General features: G+C 40.6%; 1 protein-coding gene across 1 annotated transcript in view; it reads right to left on the bottom strand.

The window, feature by feature from the left end:
* The window catches only part of stau2 (staufen double-stranded RNA binding protein 2), an 87,125-nt gene that overhangs the window by 2,446 nt on the left and 65,376 nt on the right, over positions 1 to 19,303 (bottom strand). The window contains exon 14 of the mRNA XM_008396384.2: positions 921 to 986. Coding sequence (XP_008394606.1) covers positions 921 to 986 — 66 coding nt within the window. The remainder of the gene's footprint in view (positions 1 to 920; positions 987 to 19,303) is intronic.

Below are 19,303 nucleotides of genomic sequence, written 5' to 3'. Positions count from 1 at the left end.
GACTATGGTTGGAGATCCGTGATCTTGCCATTCATTGCATCATACATTGTGCTGCCCAAAGGTGAACTTCTACACAAGATAAATGTATTGTGAAAACTGTTATTTTCTCTGGAATTGCCTTGTTTTGTAACTTATTCCCTGTTGCCTTATGTCTACGCAACATACCTGTTCTCGTCGGAGAAAATTTGAGCCTAACTGTTATCTAGAAAACCTTTGAGGCCTTCAAAGACAGCTGGATGTTTACTGACATTGGGTGTCCCTGGATTTATTTAGGGATATTAGAGTAAATAGGGTTGAATACAAATGCAAGTCACTTCTGGAAAAAAAAAAGAAAGAAAAGTAGTGCTTAGGGGGAATTGTTGCCATATTTGCCCTCTCATCTCTGCTTGGCTGCCACAACAGTACTGCATTTTCTTCTTGCTTTTTTTGCCTCAGCTCTCCTGGGCCACACCTACAATGAAAATACTCCAGAAACACTTGACAGTGGCTTCCTTCCTAATTTCCAAAAAACCTGACTGCAGCATTCGCACTTTCCTGCAGTCATCCCTCCTACTTCCTTTCCTCATTTCCTTGTCGTGAAGTAGATACAGGAGAGGCTCATGGAGAAAAGCCCCTTGTGTGCAAAATGATTGAGACATAGTGGAGATAGCCATCATGCAAAATATGAACCTCTGACAGAAGTGTGTATGTAAAATACATACGCCTACTGCTGCTTTTCAATTGAAGAAAAATGTTGAGCGGAACTGATAGATGTGTGTGTGTGCGTGTGTTTGTGTGTTTGTGGGGGTGGAAAGGGAGCTCCTGATAGGCCAACCTGAAGCGCCTGAGGATTTGCACATCACTAAACTGACGCACATTCTGATCTCCGGACAAGCACTTACCCTCCCTTACCCAACCTTGTGGTTCTGGTCCTACCGTACCTTGATGGGGCCATCCACTGGATCCAGTCCCTGCTCCGACAGCTGTTTCAAGGCACTTAGAGCAGCCTGAGAAGAGAAGGAGGGGAGGGGGGGACAACAGATGGTCGTGTGAGTTGGGAGGTAGGGAAGGTAGGAAGGGTGGGGGAGTCGAAGACTGGGTGGGAAGAGAGTGAGTGTCAGCCTTCAGCTGCTTTTCAAATAACACTTAACTCTGGGAAACCTGATGCCAGCAGGACACTTTCCCTTCGCTCTCTGTTGTCTTTGGCTTCACTCCCCTGACTGTTTATCCAGCATTATTGGGCGAACATTTCCACTTTGTGTTTTGGCTGCTCCCCATTTTCCTAAGTCAATCTGAGTGACATCTGCATTTGCGGTGGCCGCAGCGGAACCAGAAGCGGCAGGTCTTAAACACCTATAAATCAAAACCGCAAATTCTCACAACTGTGCCAAACAGACGGGGAGGATAAACACGTCGTGCGCGCACAATGTTAGTGCTGTTAATTGTGTAATGATGTAATTACGGCCAATTTGTGGCGGAGAAGGGGAACTTTTAGTGTGAAAACTGCATGTCTGAGCCTCACATGTTGGAGATGATGTTTAGATTAAAATGTGTGACGTGTAAGCATTTGAAAGATAATCACTACCAGCAATCCACTGCTGCAGAATAACAAAAAAACCCCCCGCAAACGACAAGGTTTCTATGTTTCTAAGCTTGGATCTTAAACAAAGTGAAGTAATTTCCTTCCTCTGACAGCCTGTTTAAGATAGCTGGACTGTTAGTGATGTGAGATGGATTCGTTCTGCTTTAATTGTACGAAGTGGTGCACAAAAAGTCAGATTTTAAGGGAGTTACAGAGGATGGTGACTAATACAGGAAAATGATGTGCTGTTCTGTTAACAGCACATCATCATGTTAAAGTGTTAACATTTTTATCGAGAGAACAAAACTCTCCAGGATCGTACCTACTCTTCTCACTTTCATCTACCAAAAACTTCAGTTGTCAATCGGTTTTGTTCAATCTTAACCAGATCTCTCCTTCGACCTGAAGATTCGTTCCAGATGTGTTCTGCATCGCTGTCAGAAATGTGTGGGCAGATTGTGTAACGGGGGGATATATGTTCTGTTTTATTTTGCCTTGTAAGTTGGAATTTGGGTCTGGGAATGACATCACGTCCAGCGTATCGGTGCTTCAGTTGTGACTCAAGACAACCGGCAGGAGTCATTTCAGCTACCAAGCATCTTAGGAAAAGAAGTCGTACTGAAGGAGTCGTGCCTCTACTGTCGTGCAGTACAAACTGAAATATAAAAGTCTATGTTGATGTTTTATTTCAGCATCTAATGGAGTTTTATATTAACAGGGGGGTGGGGAAACCATCTGAGTGGTTCATTCAGTCTGAAAGACCGAGAGCATCGATTTCAGCATATCGATCTATCTATAGCTATATATCTATGTGTTTGCGTGTGTGTGTATGGCATCAATTTGCTGAAATCTGATGGCTGCATGTGTTTTCTTATACCAGAGCCCAGTAACAACTTACATCCATTACATTACATTCAGTTTCTGTTAATTAGAGCCGAGATAGACCACAAGTGGTGGTGCTCAGTAGATAAGTGAGAGGTAATGATTGAATAAGTATATCTCATTATAAAACCAGCCCACATTCATTTGTAAACCAAATCCTATCGGTTGCAATTCACAATGTACTCATTCACCCAACAGGAATACCATAAAACATCTCCACGAAAACCAGTTTGTATTAAAGGCATCTGCACTAAAGGAGTAAGTAATCTTTAGGGCTTCAGTCAAGTGGAAACATATATTTTTATGCCAAATCAACGTCTCTACGGAATGCAATACGAACGGGAGGATGCAGCTAACCATTATCTCTTGGCTTGTGTCAGAAAAGATTTTCAAAGTCTTTTTTTCTTCTTTGCACAAGACAGAACATAAACCAGGAATGGTAAAATATGACTGGCAGGTGCAAGGGTCAAAATCTGCGTTGTATCAATCAATTAAAAAAAAAAAAAAACTTGATACTTTGAGGTACTAAATAATGTAGAACAATAATAGCTGGACTGATTTGAAAAATTGATACTGTCAGGGTTACTTAAGGCTTTTACCCCCTGAGACCCAGAGATCGACTGAAGCCCCACCAAGACTCTTAACAGACAATTTATGGCACAACGTGTGTTTTTTTTCTGTGAAGCTTTGACACCCAGCGAGATTTAGAAGCCGAATATACTTGGAAGAGATTTAAAGCGACAACCACATGGAACATGACAGATGAACGAATGCTTTTACAGTTACATTGTTAATAACCATAAATCAAAGCAAAAAAAAAAATAAAAAATTATGTTGGGTAATTAAAAAGTATGCCAAAGCAGGTTGGGACAAATGACTGCACATGTATATTTAATGGAAAAACCCCCAAAGAAAGAAGTTTAAATTGGGACTTGTGATTGGCATTCTATCTTACAAAGTTTTCTCCCGTAACCAGTACACTGTGATCACAAACACCTTCCTCATAAACTTCTTGTTTGTCGTATTTATTCAATCAGTTTGAAAGCGTTTTGGCCCTGAGTAAACAGCCAGGGACCATCTGTTGAAGTAGGGGGGGGGAGAGAGGTAGTGGGTTCGGGGCCGGAGATAAACAGCCATAAATCAGAGGTCTGACAGTGGCAGTGCTGCTGATATACGACAGGCAGGCATAAGGGCCCGGCAGCTCAGCGAAGGACGCGCAGCCCAAGACAAATACTTGGGCCTGTCTGCAAGGAAAGACAGCCAATGAAAAATAATCATTATTTTTCTAATGTGAAGGGTTGGCCATCGTTAGAGGACGCCACTTCATTGATGCATCAACACTATAGGTTGTGTTTAGTCTGAGACCATGATGAGCAAGGTGGAGGTATTCCGTCTCTGTCAGGAAAAAGGAAGGTAAGATTAGAGGATGCTTTGTGCTGAGAGGTGCGCAAATTGGAAAAGAAGTGGAATGGCTTTGAATATGTTGCACAAAATAGAAAAAAATATGTCTGTTGGCCACTAAGGCTACATTTACAGCATGTCTTCATCCTAAATTCCAATTTTTTTTTTTTGCTTGGTCAGTCCTTTTATTTTGTGTCGTTCATTCTTCGGAATGAGTGACATAAAGTAGACTGCTATACATCTTTATCCAGCTATTTAAATAAACATTTTGCTGTCAAAGTGAGCGAAAATAATTAGCATAGTGTAATTCAAGCGCAAGGCGTACATATGTGCGTCGTGCATTTTTGTTTGTGTGCAGAATAAGTTATGAATATCCAAAAGTGAACTTGAATACTTATTCAAAACAAGTATTTTATTCTAGAAATGCACATCCCAGATAAGCAAATTATTCCCAATTGAATTAGAGTGTAAAACAGCAAGCAAGAAAAGAAATGCTGGAGTAAAAGCTCATTCATAGCAATCAGAAAAACTGTAATAATATTAGGTTAAATATCAATAATATCAATACCTTGCCCAACAGCAAGAAGAGCTGGCTTTTTTAGGAACAAGTTTTATGCAGACAAAACAGTCCTTGCTTGAGAAGTGCCGCTTTAAAATGACTTTGTGCATTACTGCCACCTGGTGGTAGTGGTAGCAGCGCATTGCTACCAAGTATGAGAACGAGGTGGTTTTCGGTTCTGTGGAACTCTGGTCTGTTTCACCTACAGTGGGAATGTAAACAGACCACTTGGAAAAACAAAAAAGTCAAGCGATCCAAACAAAAGACATATATTATGCAAACTTTTATGTGGCTTGAAAACATCTAATTCCTTGCTCTCCATTTATGTGTCCACATTAGAAGATTATGATGCCACTTTCCACTGTGATTATTGGTAATGTTGAGTTTATCTAATGTCTAAAAGGCAAATCACTGACTTGTGTGCTGCTAATACTGGGTAAGTTCTTGTCATAGCACACAAAAATGAGCACCACGGAAACTGTCTTGCCAGAATGGTCTCAGTTTAGAAGGTAAACCAAAAGAAATGAAGGTGTGAAATTTTTCTGGATTTTTCCAAAAAAAGCCCTCAGACTAACCTGATTTGAAAGATCACTTTAAGACACTTTAAGACATATGCTATTTTAGATACTACTGATATATATTATAGCTAATATAAAGAATGTACAGGCTATGTTTTCTCTTACTGACTTCAAGGGCTGGTTTACAGTACCTAATCATGTCCTCTTCCCAAGAACTTAGATGTCATTATTACCTTTTCATTTTGGTAGCACAGACAACAATCTCCCACTAGCACAGTGCTAATTGCTGCCTTATTGACTACCTCATTCCTTTGTGCTTACATAATTCAACACCCATCATTAACCTGAGAACTCAAAGAACCTCACATTTACTTACATCTGTGAGCTTTTCCATCTATTTTAAAGTTCCTAGTTCAAAGGATTGGACAAACCGTGGTCAAATGTGTCAGGTTTGAGAATGATCTGCGACCATGGCCAGTCTCCTGATGTGGAGTGACAAGGTCGGCTCATTTTTCTGGGCCTGCTGCGTTCCTAATGGTTTCCTTGACAAAGGCTTGACTTCCATCAGCGGCTAAGCTAAACAAAGGCCTGGTCCCTCAGGAGTCTGCAGCATCAGCTTGACAGACATGATGGATCATTGGATCACATTGACCCTGACAAATCGGACCACAGTATCAGCTCTCACTGTTAGAGAACTGTGTTCCATGGAACTAATGAAGAGACTTGGACAATAAAGTAAGACTGGAAGTAGTTTAGTGAAGGCCTTTGTGGGACAAGAGACTGACCAAAAGTCCTTTGATAAACATTAAATAATTATCTGGCCTTTTGTAGCTATGACCACCACCAGAGAGCAGCCAATAAGATCACCAGCACATCATAACTTAGTAAATAGTTGAAACGGTTCTAATTATGTCAAAAGTTGCGCCACTTATTTCAGCCTGACAAAAAACCTGGTAAGGTTGAATACCAGATGAAAGCTCTTCAAAACTCATCATGTGTGTATTCAGAGATGGTTCCAAAGAGTGGTAATTGGTACTAGCTTGCTTATTCACTTCTTCCATGGCTCAACATAAAAATATAAGTAGATTTCAGCAGTTTCTAAAATACTCAATCAGTCTTGGTTGCACAAACAACTATGCCACGTTTAAAGTCACTTTAATCTGTTTCTCCTCCATTCGTATGAACTTGAGCAACTCGTCTTCATTATGTCCAGATCCCTAAACAAGTTGCTGCCATGCCATTTTGTGCTATTTGTGTTAATACACAGCTGAACACCTGATAAAGTGCACCTTGTAAATAGTTCAAAGGCTTTAATTCGGGACCATTTCTCTCTACTATGGCTATAAAGTAGGAACCACATGTTTTATAGACAAAACACCTCTACTAAAGCAGGAAATGGACTATTACTCAAACAAAGCAATCAGCTCAGCTAGAAACAAGCCATGTAAGATCTTAATAATATGAAAAGGAGTTTGACTGACACTGGGTGGCTGCTTTTGAACTGCTGTGAAGCAGGAACATGAAGGGGATGCTGGGCAGCTGCTTACGAGGATGATCTAAGGACATTCACTAGACTAAACAATGACCAGAGTGGATTTCAAACAGGGCGTTTTACAGGCTGGACCTGGGAGGACGGAAAAATGAGCACTCTGTTGTTGCAAAAGTTCTGAGGCTGGATATATTATTCTGGAAAGGGCTTGTCTTGTTTTCAAAAGGCCACATAAACCCTTGACAGTACCCTCTCTTTAGCGCTTACGCCTCAAAGCTCCAAAGTAACATGAGCATACAACGGAGGAGAAAACCCCAGCTATCTTTTTGTCCAGTGCTAACCCTGATATTTCCATGGCATCCACATCACATCTTTCTCTGTGGTTTGTTTCCTAGAGCTTGATAGAAGAGTCCCCCCTCTTTCTCAGTTGTAACCATCTCCAGTTCAGGGTCTTTAGCTTTTCCAGTCACCTTAGCTTTTTCCACCACTTGGCTATCATGTGCTCGAAATTCTTTTCTTCTCCCTCTGCCCACATCAAAACCTTGGACAAGGATCACTGGAACATTCCCGGACAGCTCACGGAGAACACCTGCGTGCGCATGAGTGCCGGCAGTGTACATGTCCATTTGTTAATACAGTGTGATGTGTACATGGATTCTTCAGTAACTACAGAGAAAATGTATTCGGATCCTCTCTTCAAATCTCTTCCTCACTCTCTCTCCAGATTTCACATCCTCTTCCACATCAGAGGCACGGATAAAGAAGCAGTGTGCGCTCGGCGGTAGCCGAGCTGCAGCTTGACATGACGTTAATTCCTCTGAAGTAGCACTTGATCTTTGGCGGGACATTTCTTGTGCAACAGAGCAGCAAGTCCAAAAGCTTCAGCTGCTAAATAAACTAAAAGGAATTCAGCTTGATTCCTGCGCACCTCTTAGTTAAGCTGGGCCCAACTACACATCGTGGTGGTCGTAACTCCTAAGAGTGTAATGTTTTCTTTTGTGTATCTCCCAGGCATAATGTGAGCACTAAAGGCGGCTTGAGTTAGGTTAGGGGGGTAAGGGTTGCGGGGCCCCCCAGGGGAGCAAGTCTTTGCTGACATGGGAAGCCATAAATAAGGGCCTGGGGCGTAATGCCATGTCATGCGTCATTTGGGCCAGTGAGGAGTGCTTTATCCCCCTCCCACCACTGAGCTGCTGAGCATGGCACCTCCTAGGGTGTAATACAAAACACATGGGCAGAGGGCGAGGGGCAGGAGCACCTCAGCGTACTGCACTGCTGCCTTGTCAGCACCGAAGCCCAGAGAATAAGCAGACACAAGCGGCCTCTATGATAACACCGGTACAGTACTTTGTCACAATATAAGTTTGTCAGGGAAACTGATAACATCACATTCCTATCAAATGATATCAAAAAATAAAACATGAAGCAAGCTTAACTGCTAAAACCTGTTAGCAATTATACTGGGTAAGTACTAATAAGCATAAATAATGAAGTGTTACTTTAGGCTGCTATTGGACAGTATTACTGTGTAGCAGTGCATGAAGCTTGTTATTTTCAGGATCAGTGTGGTGTTTAAGATTGATGTCAAGATATCAAAAACTGTTTAAGGAGCTATTCGTGAGAAGAGAGATATATTTCGGCAGGTGTTGGTCATTTTGCTATTTTGTACTTCTGTAGATTTGGTCATTTCAACAGCCACAGCCTACACCTTGTGAATTTCCTTTAAATACTTCAATTGGCTTAGCCTCACCATTTTCTTTTAGCCATGGTTAACCATCTTTCTTCTAGAATTTATTGTATGGCTCCTATTCCTTCTGCTTAGCTTTATTTTTAATAAACGTTTATACAGCATTTAACATCCAACATCTTTTGCAATCTCCTTTGGGGCTTACTCTCCTAGTAGAGGGTGTATCGATTTGCTAACCAATTGTTAAGTCAAAAATATGCCCGTGAAAGCTTTGTCATAAACCTTTTGTATTGATCTGAATTTTTTTTTTAAATTTCTTTACAGTTTATGAGAAACTGACTTTTGGATTTTCATCAGCTGTAAGCCATAAACATCAAATATATACAAAATTAAATAACACATTATGTGTGTGTAATTAATTAATCCACATATCTGTTTCACATTTCAATTTAAATGAATGAAAAAACTCATATTTAGATAAAATGGAGGGGAAAAAAACTCTTAAAAAAACCCTCTGTGAATGAGTTGCAGGTTAATAAAAACATTATAGGTTCACAAGTCCTGCCTATATTATTATATTTGCATTTCAGGGGAAGAAATAAAAACTTGGAAAAAAAACCTCTACTGGTCAGTATTTCATTAGTCTTGATAAAAACGTATGCACTTTAAGAAAAACTAGATTGTCTGAGTTTTATCATTTGGCATTTAAATCTGAACTTTGCCCTTAAAACTTTAAGCAGCTTAGGACTGCAATGATGAAAAATACTTTGGATGACAGAGTCTCTGATCAAGCAGAGAAAGTTGGTCATTTACACTTTCACTTAAAGAGACGATGACACATTGTACTTGAGAAGAGAGCTCAACAGAGGAAGTTATGGGGAGCAACTGTCTGCCTGTTCATCTATTTTTAGTTTTGCTGATGAATAAGCATCCAAATATCTCTTGGGGGAAAAGATAAGGGGAATGAGAAAGGCATTAGCGATGGAGAAAAATGCCTAAGATGATATGGAGAATGAGGAGAAAACACACAGGTCAGTGAATCACCAGCATGCATCCACTGACTAAGCTGAAATATTTCCCAAAAAATGACCTCTTGGATCTTCACGTGAAACCACCCATTATACGCAATGCGAGTGACTGGGCGGACTATCCTAATATGACTCAAATGACCCAAAGCAATTTCATTATTAGCCTGCAAATCTTGTATGGATGATGAACAGAAAATCACATGGCTTCAAGAAGATTACCCTGCCTGTGAGTCATCGAAAGAGTTCAATATCAGGAAACGCTGAGAGGTCGAGGAAAGTTATGAAAAGGTTTTTGAGGTTGGGACTTATGCCAGTCAGAGTCTCCCAGTGCTTCTGAGGCAATGTTACAGCACACCATACCCACCTGAAGAGATCCACTTTTCAATGCCAGAGGGAGAAGCTTCAATAATCCTGAACAATTGGACTCAGATTGCCCTGTGGGAGGTACAGAAAGCTTCAGGAAGAAAGGCCAGCCTTCAGACACTTGTCCTCTTATCAACCCAGAGATATTGATCAGCCCCAGGGGGTGCTCCATTTCTCTTCTCTGCTTGCCAGTTTCTGGGCCCCTTTTCTGTTTTTCCTTGTTGCGGCAGAGATAAAATGGCGTGTGTCATATAATCACTCATTTACTGATCATTTTTTCTCATATTGAATTAAAAAGGGCAAGCTCCACCGTCTGGCTGCGGGTCAGTGTGCCGCGGATTGGATGTGTAGTAGTTTGTGGGGATCTAAATAAGATAGATGGGGATATTATTTCACAGTCAAAGTAAATATAATTTTTTTTCTGCAATAAATGCTTTAAGGAAAGTCAATGTCTAAAAGCCCAGTTTGTACAGATATGAAATACTGCAACATCATTCCGGTGGTCAAATATCAATGGTACCTAATGCTTTAACAATAAGTTTAAATAATTTTTAGTTCAGTTGCTTAACAGCGTACCGCTATGGACATACAACTTTCACAATTGTTCAAAGGATGGCAATAAGTGAAATGAAAGAGAAAAAAAGGATGAATTATCCAGCTGGGATAAACTCTTCGCACACCAAATTTGTCAAGGTCAAAATATCACCTTTATCAAATTGTGCCACCATTTTGTATCTACGTGTTATTTTGTACCATTTTTTAGTCTTGTGAAAAATGACTATTATATTTGTCCAAACCAAAAACTGTCTAAAAGCCCTGTTGGTGGTAGATATTGCTTATTGGAATCACATAACCACAGTTCCACAAAACAGACTATGAACAGATATTGGAAAATTAATCAAAAATGTCTGTTCTAAAAGTTGGTACAAAGCATCTCCCTTGCAGGTATAAAATTATGCAGAAAGCCGCACTTCATGTCCTTAGATGTTTGCTATGGAACAATGATTGAAACAAAAGTACAAATGCGGGAAAATGGCCAGCACCCCGGTCTTACTATAGGTTTCTATGTCTGTTGTGTGTTTTATATCTGCACACAAATATCAATGGGGAGCCCTGGCAATGGATAGGCAAGAGAAACAGTTTGTAACAGTGGATTTGCTGAGGAGGGGATTGGGGGGGGAAAGAAAGCAGTAGGCTTTACAGTAATGCTTAATGTGATTCAACCAATATGACCTTTGATTAACACCTTGAGCAAAATTTGTTCCAAGTTAGCATTTTCTCCGAGTTTGCATATCAAGAATAGCACTGTAGCTGCTGACTTTTTAAGAACCTTTTGGAATTGCAGGATAATTTAAGTTTAAACTTTAGGCTAACAAAATCAGTTTTTGTTAAGATTTACAAGATAGACTCAAAAGAGTCAGAAAAAAATAAAGAGAAACTCAGGAAGGTTGTATTTGTTAGGGTTAGTGCCATCAAAGTCAGGCTAAGCTTACAGTGACGACTACCAGCTGCATGCAATAACCTGCAACCCTCCATCATGACCTTTATATATATTTTTTGGAGTTAGACACATCACTGTGCCCTAGACTGGGTGTCTAGTGGACAAAGGTATCTGGTAAGAAGAGAGGACACACAGACAGCATTTTACATCCCGTACTTCTCGTTTCTCTCCCTTGTGGCTCCCTTAGCTCCGTTTTTTTTGTGTGTGTGTGTGTTTTGATCACTTAGCATGCACAAGGGACACGCCTGTAAAACTTGCTGTGTTGTAATTTGCAATGAATCCCCCCAGAACCTATGAGTGGTTTTCATTACCCAGCATGCTCTCCAGGCTCATAAGACATGCAGAGACATTTCATCTTCTATAGGAATTTGATGGGAGAGACTGAGACCCACCGTGTCAAGGCCCCTGAAGTGTTATGAAAACTCCAGCGTGTTTCTTTGGTAACTGATAGCGTGAAGTGCAGATACAAATTATGCTTAAAGCGTGTTTACTAAAAACAATAAATTCCAGCATGCTTATATCAATAGGAAAGCTTCGGTGGCTAGAACATCTTGAGTCGAGTTATTTTCTCATGATCAGGTCAGCTAGGCCTAAGGATGGATAGTAATGAGGAAATGCTTTAAGCCTGCCATCGCTTAGTTATATTAAAGTAGGCAAAGGTTGTCACAAAGTGTTCATAAACAACAGGGATAGATCTGTAGGGGMWAAAAAAAAAAAAAAAAAAAAAAAAAAAARMACTGCTAGGTATTCTGCCTGCAAACAGCAGCGTGATCCAAGGCCAGACGGAGTCGCTGACATGTTAAGGAATCACAGATTGACAGTGACTGGGTGGGCCTTGAGTAGAGAGTAAAAGCAGCATGACATGATCTCCTTCTGGCTGGCACGGGAAGTGAACTAAATCTCAGAAAATTGCACATAATTTGATTAAAAGGATAGGAGCTTTGAATGTGCTAGTTAAACTGCTTATGGGAGGCAGGAGTTTCTTCCATGCTCGACACGTCTGCGTGCACTCGAGAGCTGTCACGCGAACGCGGAGCGCGTTAGCTGAAATTCATTATTTACCAGTCACACTGCGATTTTTATCCAGCAAACCGGAGCGAGCAGACAGGTCTTTACGAGCCACCTCACACATTTTTACAGCATGGCAAACAAGACAGTAAACACCGAGACGGCGCTGCGCTTTAACATGCGATTAAGACAGAGGTAATTAGATAACGGTCAGTAAAACAGTGAGGAGGAATTGTAAAAGCAGGAGCGGAGACAGGACTGAGTGTGGGATCCATTAAGTCTCGGACACAGCATGCAGCTGACAAATGATCGCCTTTGGGTTTCTTATTTCTGCGGCGAAAATGCAAAAAACAGACACTCAAAGGTGAAAAAAAAAAAAAGAAAAAAGCAGACTAACCCTTCATCTCGTCTCGCCGCACCTATGTCGTGGTTATTTCCATTAGACAGAGGTCAAGGTACTAATGGAGGACCTTGTGGCCTTGTATGCCTGTAGATCCCACCCTCCGACAAACACTGCAACCACCACCAGTCCCCTGTTCTCTTGTAAATCAAACGGACTTAATTCACACCGTCGGAGTCGTCCGATATTCGAGCCATGTCGTGTTTCACGGCCCTCGTGTAGGCTCACGTAGTCCCGTGTTTACTCATTAGACCGGAGGAAAAAAACAAATGTGGGAATGACGGCAAGAATCAAAGAGCTCAGAAAAGAAAGAGAAAATAACTAATGACCCCGGAGTTCATTGAAAAGCGAAGGCATGATGAGATGTCGTCTATCGGGGAAAAGCAGGTCTCCAAAATAAATGTTTATTCAGTAACTATGTTGGATTTGTTACAAATAAAACCATCCTGATAAAGTCATTACCTCATTGTTGGAAATTCACTGGGCATTAATTACTTTCCTTTGAACTACATATGTGGTTCTTTTCTTTATTGTGATGTAGAGGAAAGGCAAAGGATTGTGGCTTTTTAGTCTGCAATGCACACTTCATCACCTTCAGTTTTTTCTAAAATATTTCTTAATATAGAGCTTTTACAAGACAATACCGAAAACAACAAGGCTGGAGTTGAATGTTTTCTCTATTAGAAATATTAAATTCAAATGTTCAAGAACGACACAAAACAAACCCTTGGTTTAGAAACCTTGGTGTTTGTACATGGTAAAACAAATTCACTCAGAACCGTTAACATTTTCCTACTTATTAAATTCGAATTGGCATTATAAACCCTTAAATGTCCGGCTTAAAGTGTTTTAATGTTACAGTGAACCCCCAGCTATTTTGATTCAATATTCACAAATAGGCAAAAACCTTTATTATCACTTTCTCTAGAAAGTGATAATTATTTGTGGACATGTTTTATAGAGCCTATCTAGAATATTCAAAAGTAAACACCTTGGCAAGCGAAAGTACCAAAACACAATGCAACCCGATGCTATTTTGTTGTATATTAGCTTCTGTAGATGAGGGGTAGAACAATTAAACACCAAGAGATGGAAATATGAGAAAAATGTAATTACGAAGGCAATGAAAAATTTTGCTTTCCAGTAAAGTCAGGAAAGTTATGCACAGAATTACAAAAAAATCATTTAATGCAAAGAAGCTGAAGGCATTTTTTTCCTGAATGAATGTCACACAAAAAAACTGAAAAAAAAACCCCCATCAAAAACAGTTCAATAAAAAATGTGCTCCAAAAGATCAGACAAAGACAAAGACAATAAATAATAACCACGGCAGAAGGAGTCTTGAATAGACCATTTTTATTTGCTGCTTGACAAATAAATAAATAAAATATATTCTACTTTTTGTCATTTGGTTTGTGAATAGTTGAGAGGGAAAGTGATGCAATCAGTAAGTCAGCAGCTTACTGTTACCCTTATTTTCATGTTTATTGGCTGTTCGTGTGACAGATGAACCTAAACCTACAAATTCCAGAAAAAATATCATGCATTAAACTTGCTGCATCACCAGATCATAATCAGGAAAAGATATTTGCCTCACAGTGACTCAGCTGCACTGACCTTTTCGCCTCTTCCTGTGTTTCCTTCCTCTCACATTTATGCAGTTTACTTAATCTTCCCTTATTACTCCTAAATGCTAAGCGGCTGGGATGAATCTGCATGCAAATCAGAGTGCAAGTTGTCACTTGTGACTTTGTTTGCAGCAGAGCTTTTATGGGATAATGACGATAAAGTTCGAGGCACGCAGACACAATGGGGTGTTAACACATGACACCCGAGTCGTAACTTGTGTCTACCCCCAATGGGACCGACGCTTTTGGGCCTTCAGAATGTCTGATGTCGAAGGCCCGAGAATGAGTTGAAGTCCAGATGAGTGGGAGGTGGTTGCGGGGCAGAGACGGATAGGAAAACATTCCCCAGTCGCAAACTTCATCTCCATAAATCCAGACGCAGGCAGAGGGGTACGGACATGGGACAATAAATGACCAGTTAACTACTCCTAAACACTTTGGTTTTCTGTACGGATAGCTGCTGATATGGGTTCTGGAGGAACCTGAGACAGCACAAAAACCCGTCCTTGTAATCTCATTTTATGAAGTCAGCAAATCAACCAAGAAGCATATTAACAACCAACAATAGTGGTCATTGTTTAGCAACTTAGCGCGTTTGCACTTAATATATCCGCTGTTTTTATGCCTCTGAGCCTAAACATGTTACCTAGCAATTACTGTCATAGCGTAATCTGTCTGTGATGAATGACTATTAAGTTTTTAACCACAAGATGTGTATCCCATATCAAGCGTTTTTCTTTCTTTTAATAAAGAAGATCGTCTTGCACATTTTCAAATAGGACTGACAGCACTGGATGTTGCTTTATTGAAATCCAATTCATGCATTTTATTGGAATTTAGGGGTGGAACAAGATATCTGACAGATTTATACAAATTGGTGTCATGATTTGGCACAACAGTTTGGCATAAGACTGACAGCGTCGCATTAAAATGGATTACATTTAAAGAACTCAAAAGGAATACTCGGGGTTGCAAAGGTCGGTGATCGCAAAGGCTTTGAAGATAAACCTGCGACTTTTTTTTTTTTTTTTTGCGACGTGAGGTCAGTTACAATGAAACGAGAGTCGCATAATGCCGATTAAGAAACAAAGCCGGATTATAAACCTTTGAGGAGTGAAAACCGAGGCGAGTTTGCAGGAGAAAAGGTGATCTCCCTACAGGTGACAGATCTCACACGTTTTCGCTTGGGCGGGTGGGAAAGATAAAGCAGAGGGTTTGAAAAAAAAAAAGAAAAACATATTAATATGTGGTCCTTATCTGGGGGACCTTTTCAGCAAAGCGGACTATCACTCAGGATCAAATGACATTAAGGTAATGAGCCAGAGACACTACAAAGAGCGGTTGGTAGCAGCCCGGCTGGCTGATGCCTCCCACGGAGGTGATGAGTTAAGAAAGGTGTGATTGCTTTACAGACCTTTAGCCACACCAAATTTGCACGTGTGGGAAATCACACGTGCAGCCTGATGGCACTGAGGACAGCAAGGCCACTGCCAAACATCTTGTTCCTCTTAACAGGAATGTGATAATGAATCTAGCACCTTAGGTTCCCGTGAGGAATCACACATGACTGGCAGGTTTATAAACAACATGGGAAAGAGTGGTACACATTAAATACACATCTAAAATTCACAATGAAATTATAGTTAAAATATAGTTTTAGAATTGTTAATCAAAGTGGCTTTATTTTATTTATTATTTATTTTTTGCTAACTATGTGATGGTTTTTTGTGATATAATTTCTACAATCCAGTTTTTAGATATGCAACATTACATTGAATTTAATCTGAAGCAGCTGATGGATTTGCTCTATACAGTCAGGAACAGAGGAGTCTGATAATTCTGCACATATTTTTAATAATTCAAGAGATGCCATGTTAAAAACAAAACAAAATAATAATAAAAAAATATATGTCCAAACACAACACATGAACTTTGAATCCAAAGTTTGTAATACTGTTTCATGTCGTGTCCCATCTTTAGTCCATTCTAATTATTTTTTTATTTTTATTTTTTTTTAATCTCTGATCCATCTGCAGCGTCTCTTGGTTTTCCAACACCAACAAACCTCAGCTGGTTTTATTCTGAGATTAAATTCAAACAAAAGACTGAGTCTTCTTCCTAATCAGGCGACTTATGGATCTGATTAGGACAAGGATAAAAATGGGACTGAAAGGTAATGCAAGCCACACTTTTCAGATACTTTTATTTAGAAGCATTACCATACTGAAGGAAATGGACAAACTGGCGCAACATACTGAACACTAAGCAATATATGAGAAAAAGTTAATATTTAAAAAATTCAGACTAAATATCCATCACTATATACTAAATATTAGCCACTTTATTGTGTCATTTATCATATATATTGTACAGAAGTAAAAAAAAAAAGACATTTGATACTGTGGATGTTTTGCTCCACAGCGTGTCCACACTTTATAGACAAACTGACGTTCCAAAGGGCCACTTAAAGCTATCATCACATCCTTTAATGGCCAAGTTCATGTTTATTCTCTCCCCATAGGTCATCTCTTCCTGTAGCGTGCAAAAAAAAAGGAAGAAGAAAAAAAAGAAAAGAAAAACCCATCATGCCTATCCTCTATTTTCTCATTTCTTCTGCTCATCAATCTTCGGGATGCCCACTTAATCAGTTTCTGTCCAGTCTCCCCCTTTCCCGTCATCCCTCTCCAGTCGTTTACCCGTTCTTCTTCCTCCTCCATCATTCTTTCACTACTCCTCTCCTCTCCAGTCACCCTCTAATCTCTCGGTCTGAAAGGTGTTTCCTGAGGAGGGCACGCGGGAAGACAGGCGGGAGTGACGGATCACTCGGTGGACGCTTCACTTTGTCCTCACTCTGAGGCGGGAACAGGGTGGTGATGGGACGATAAAGTCCAGGCCTTGTTAAGCATTTATGGAAAGTTGGATCTTCCAGCTGCAGCTTTAAGTGGCGCTCCGCAGTGACTATTCTCAGTAATGTTTTGAATCGGGGCCTAAAGGAGTTTGCAGACTGGCTCGGCGCGTAGCAGCAACAGATGAATGCTCCCGCGAGCCAAATTCTTGGATCACTTCGCTCAGCTGCGGTTTGATGTCTGTCAAATGTTTAGTTTCATCTCCAAACTTCTTTTTTTTGGCTTGTTTTTAATCGTGCTTTTGAACTGGAAGGATGTTCAACAGAATACAGAGATGAAAACACCTCTTTGTCCCAATTTTTCCAGAACAGTCACGCAGCTGTCAATATCTCCATAAATAATACGCACTGACAGTTGCGCAACCTCGTTAATATCCAGACTTCACGTATGGGTTTAAAACTACAATAACAAAAATTAAAGGATTAATTCTAACAAGACTGGTTGCCTACTGAAAAAGAAAAGAAAAAACTTTCACATTTAAACCGTTGGATGTGGATATTTTCGGCATTTTAATGATTTAGGACACCTCCAGGTGCTGAGGTTGGTTACACAACACTGGTACATAAAGACGAGACAGGCGAGACAGATAAGCAGGGAGGAGAAGCCATCCGACAGCTGCCGGCCTGGTTGGGTAACACTCAGGCGGGACCCCCCGAGAAGAGCCCAGCCTGGGGTAACGTCTGCGGGGCAGTCGGGGAGGAAGACTTCAAACGCAAGGCTTGTTCAACCTCTGGCCCTCCGCAGCTCCCTCTCCCTCTATTCTGCTCAGCTCCATGGGGGACTTCTGAAGACCTGGCCAGCAGTTGCCTTTTCTACTGGTCTCCGCTAGACTTTGCGAAGACTGGGTATCACTGCTGGTTTTCTAAAAGAAGTTCAAGCTACGGTGTGGTTTCACTTACAAATAGGTAAATAATAAACTCGTGCTCCTCAACGAATTTGTCCGAATGGGCCTGCGTCACCGAAAAGACAGGAGTAACAGACGTGCTTCTGTTTTTACGATTCTCAACGAATCAAAAATGAAACATTTAAAGAGTATTTCTACTCGGTTCCCAGAGTCGAGGTTCTGTAGAACCGTCCGTTCCTTAAAGCTTAGATTTGTAGCTGAAATTTGGGCCGGGCTTTGCAAGAATTATTTGCGTGATGATCGGGTCCAGGTGGGCCTTCTGAAGTGTGTTTGACAAGACTGCAATACCACATTAATTTGCGTTAATCTACTTATTATAGCGAGTTGAGGACGTAATGTAAGTAGGATGCAGACTGCAACAAACGCTCAAGCAGCGGCGGAGATAATATCCTTCCAATCACACGTCCCAGATAATTTGCACTTGACTCACCCTGTGGTGAAAACAAGCAACAAGACTGAGTTGGGAGACGTTAAGCAAAAGCTAAAAGCGGGAGAAGTAACACTGCTTACTTAAATGGTGGTCTATATGTAGGGTTTACTTCGGGCCTATAATTAAAGTTAATCAGTCGGGTCGGATCAGGCTAGTTCAGGGTCGGGTTGGATTTCTTTAGGCCCAATCTAAACTCTACTGTTCCCGCAATATCACAAGTCTCTTAAGGCGTGACAGTAAGAACCTTTTCACGCCTGGAGCGGAAACAGCTTCACCCCGTATTTAGCTCCGTCATTCTTCCTGACAAATCTGAGCAGCTTCCCTGTTTATGTTTTTGGCACAGACTCTGAAAGTTGTGCTGTGGATTTCTGGATCCCCTCCAGAGGTTTGCAGTTGTGCCATACTCTCTCAATTTCCTGGTGATGGACAGAACCCAACTCGAATTAGTCGCTCATCGTTTAGGATATTGTTTTAAAACTGCATCCTGCCATAAAAGGTCTCCACAATTTATCCTTTAAGTGTCAGCTGTGTTCCTTGGTCTCCATAATCTTGTTTGTCATCTAATGTTCTCTAGCAACCCTCTCAAGTCTTCCCAGAGCGGTTATGTGTATGGCGAGAATAATGGCAAACAAATGCACTGGATTGTAATTAGATATAATGGCGTAGATGAGGCAGCATATAAATACACTTCACAGTTTTCAGATTTTTATTAGTCAAGACTTAAAAACAACAATAATAATAAAAAACAAAACAAAACAGAAAAACAAGACTTATTTGTCTCCCAAAATACCAATTATGGTTAGCGAGGAGTTTCATGTCGTTCTATCACATAAAACCCCAATAAAATAAATTACGGTTCAAGGAAGTAAGTAGGTACATTAGGGCAAAGAGTATTTTTGCATGTGGTTGTAAAAGTCAGGGGTGGGAAATGCAATAAAAGCAACAATGTGGCCGCCTAATTTCCCCTTACTGCAAACATCATACCCACCTTCTGCATGATTACAGCCAAAAAGACCATTATGGAATGTCAGCATCTTG

This window comes from Poecilia reticulata, linkage group LG20 (assembly GCF_000633615.1).
Source record: "Poecilia reticulata strain Guanapo linkage group LG20, Guppy_female_1.0+MT, whole genome shotgun sequence".
Taxonomy (NCBI): Eukaryota; Metazoa; Chordata; class Actinopteri; order Cyprinodontiformes; family Poeciliidae; genus Poecilia; species Poecilia reticulata.
This window is presented reverse-complemented; position numbering and strand designations above follow the sequence as displayed.